Source organism: Laccaria bicolor, genomic scaffold (assembly GCF_000143565.1).
Source record: "Laccaria bicolor S238N-H82 LACBIscaffold_62 genomic scaffold, whole genome shotgun sequence".
In the NCBI taxonomy this organism is placed as follows: domain Eukaryota; kingdom Fungi; phylum Basidiomycota; class Agaricomycetes; order Agaricales; family Hydnangiaceae; genus Laccaria; species Laccaria bicolor.
In genome coordinates, this window is record NW_001889933.1 from 199545 (window position 1) to 201065 (window position 1521).

General features: G+C 50.2%; 1 protein-coding gene across 1 annotated transcript; it reads left to right on the forward strand.

The window, feature by feature from the left end:
• Window positions 1-173: 173 nt before the first annotated feature.
• Window positions 174-1252, forward strand: LACBIDRAFT_334347 (uncharacterized protein; the record flags this gene model as incomplete). The annotated part of the gene is made up of 4 exons (XM_001889094.1): window positions 174-560; window positions 587-626; window positions 837-906; window positions 991-1252. The coding sequence occupies 4 exons, from the start codon at window positions 174-176 to the stop codon at window positions 1250-1252; spliced, it is 759 nt and encodes a 252-aa protein (XP_001889129.1).
• Window positions 1253-1521: the final 269 nt, after the last annotated feature.

The window sequence follows — 1521 nt, forward strand, 5'->3', positions numbered from 1 at the left end:
CCGTCTGCGTGGTGCCCAAGGCCATGTACAGGTGTACACCTGTAGCCGTCAAAGCTACCGCTGTACTTCGTTTGTTACGGGGCTCACAGAGCGCTGATATTTTGGAGGCGGTGGAAGGGAGGATTCGGTCATCCTATCCCTTCCAAACACAGGAAAAAGATGGGGTAGTGATCATGGATTTCAAAGATGAAGGCATATATGAGTGGATCACGGCGGATTACCTTTTTGGAACCATCAAAGCCTCCACACCGCCTGATACACCCGCCTATGCCATCCTCTACCTCGGCGGCGCGTCTACGCAAATCGTATCAAAGCCTATCTTCGCGTCGTCGGATATGCAGCTAGAAGAGGGGGAACATAAATACAATCTGCAATTCGGTGGCCGGAATCATGTGTTGTACCAACACTCGTACTTGGGGTATGGGCTGATGTGTGCATGGAGACACGTTCATAGATTGGTTAATTTCATGTCAACGCTGCAGGGCACGAAAGCGAAAGCGGTGGTGGATAATCTGTGTCTTGCGAAGGGCACATGGAGGGTCATGACTTTCAAGGATGAAGTGATGGGCGAGGTGACGATGGATAGGGGACATTGGGTCTTTTGAGGTGTGTGATCGGGTGGTGCAGTTCGTGCTGGCAAAGGACGCATACATCCGGTTATCCTCCTTCCTTTCACTCTCCTTTCCCCCCTCTCCGTCTCTTCTTTTCTCCCTTCTCCCCCTTTCTGTCTTCCCCTCTTCCTCTCTCTCGATCGCCTTCCTTCTCTCTCCTCCCCCTTCCTTTTCCCTGTCCCTGCTCTGTTTTCTTTTCCCTTACTGATACACATGCACACACAGAATCTGCAAACTCAAACCATGCTCCTCAACGGCGTCGACTAACCCTCCCTCCTCTCCTCCTTCCCAAACGGTAAGTCCTCCTCCTCTCCTACTTCTACAACCGCCTCTCCCCCCTCCTCCCACCCTCCCCCATATCCGTATCAACCATCACCAGCACCACACGGCAAGTCTGTCAAGGCCACGACGAATGGCTGTGGAACCACTGGGGCACAGGCTCCGAACTTATGGCTGAACTTGCTGATCGCCCGGAATGGCACCTTGATTTAACGTTCATGCATGCGTTGTTAAGGCTTGGGTATGAGTTTGAGGATGGGAGAGAGGCGGCGATTGGGAAGAAGATTCAAGGGATGGAGTTGGGTTGGTGTTTGGGTGCTATGATTGCTATGGTTGGTGGGGAGATGAAGTGTTGGATTTAAATGTGGTGTTGGGATAGGAATTATTTCATTTATCACTGATGGTGTTTATAAATAATGAGGTTACTTGGACTATGGCAGTATCTCATATACTTACTCCGTGAATGTAAATAATCCCAGTGGAGTAGTGCATCCTGGCAGATGCATACTCCATCCCCCTGGTGTTCGGGGTCTCGCTTAGGTGTCAGAGGGTTTACATACACATTTAGATGCCACATCATGTTTGTAGGTTCTCCAGTTCATACCACCACATTGTTTCATGTCTACATGTT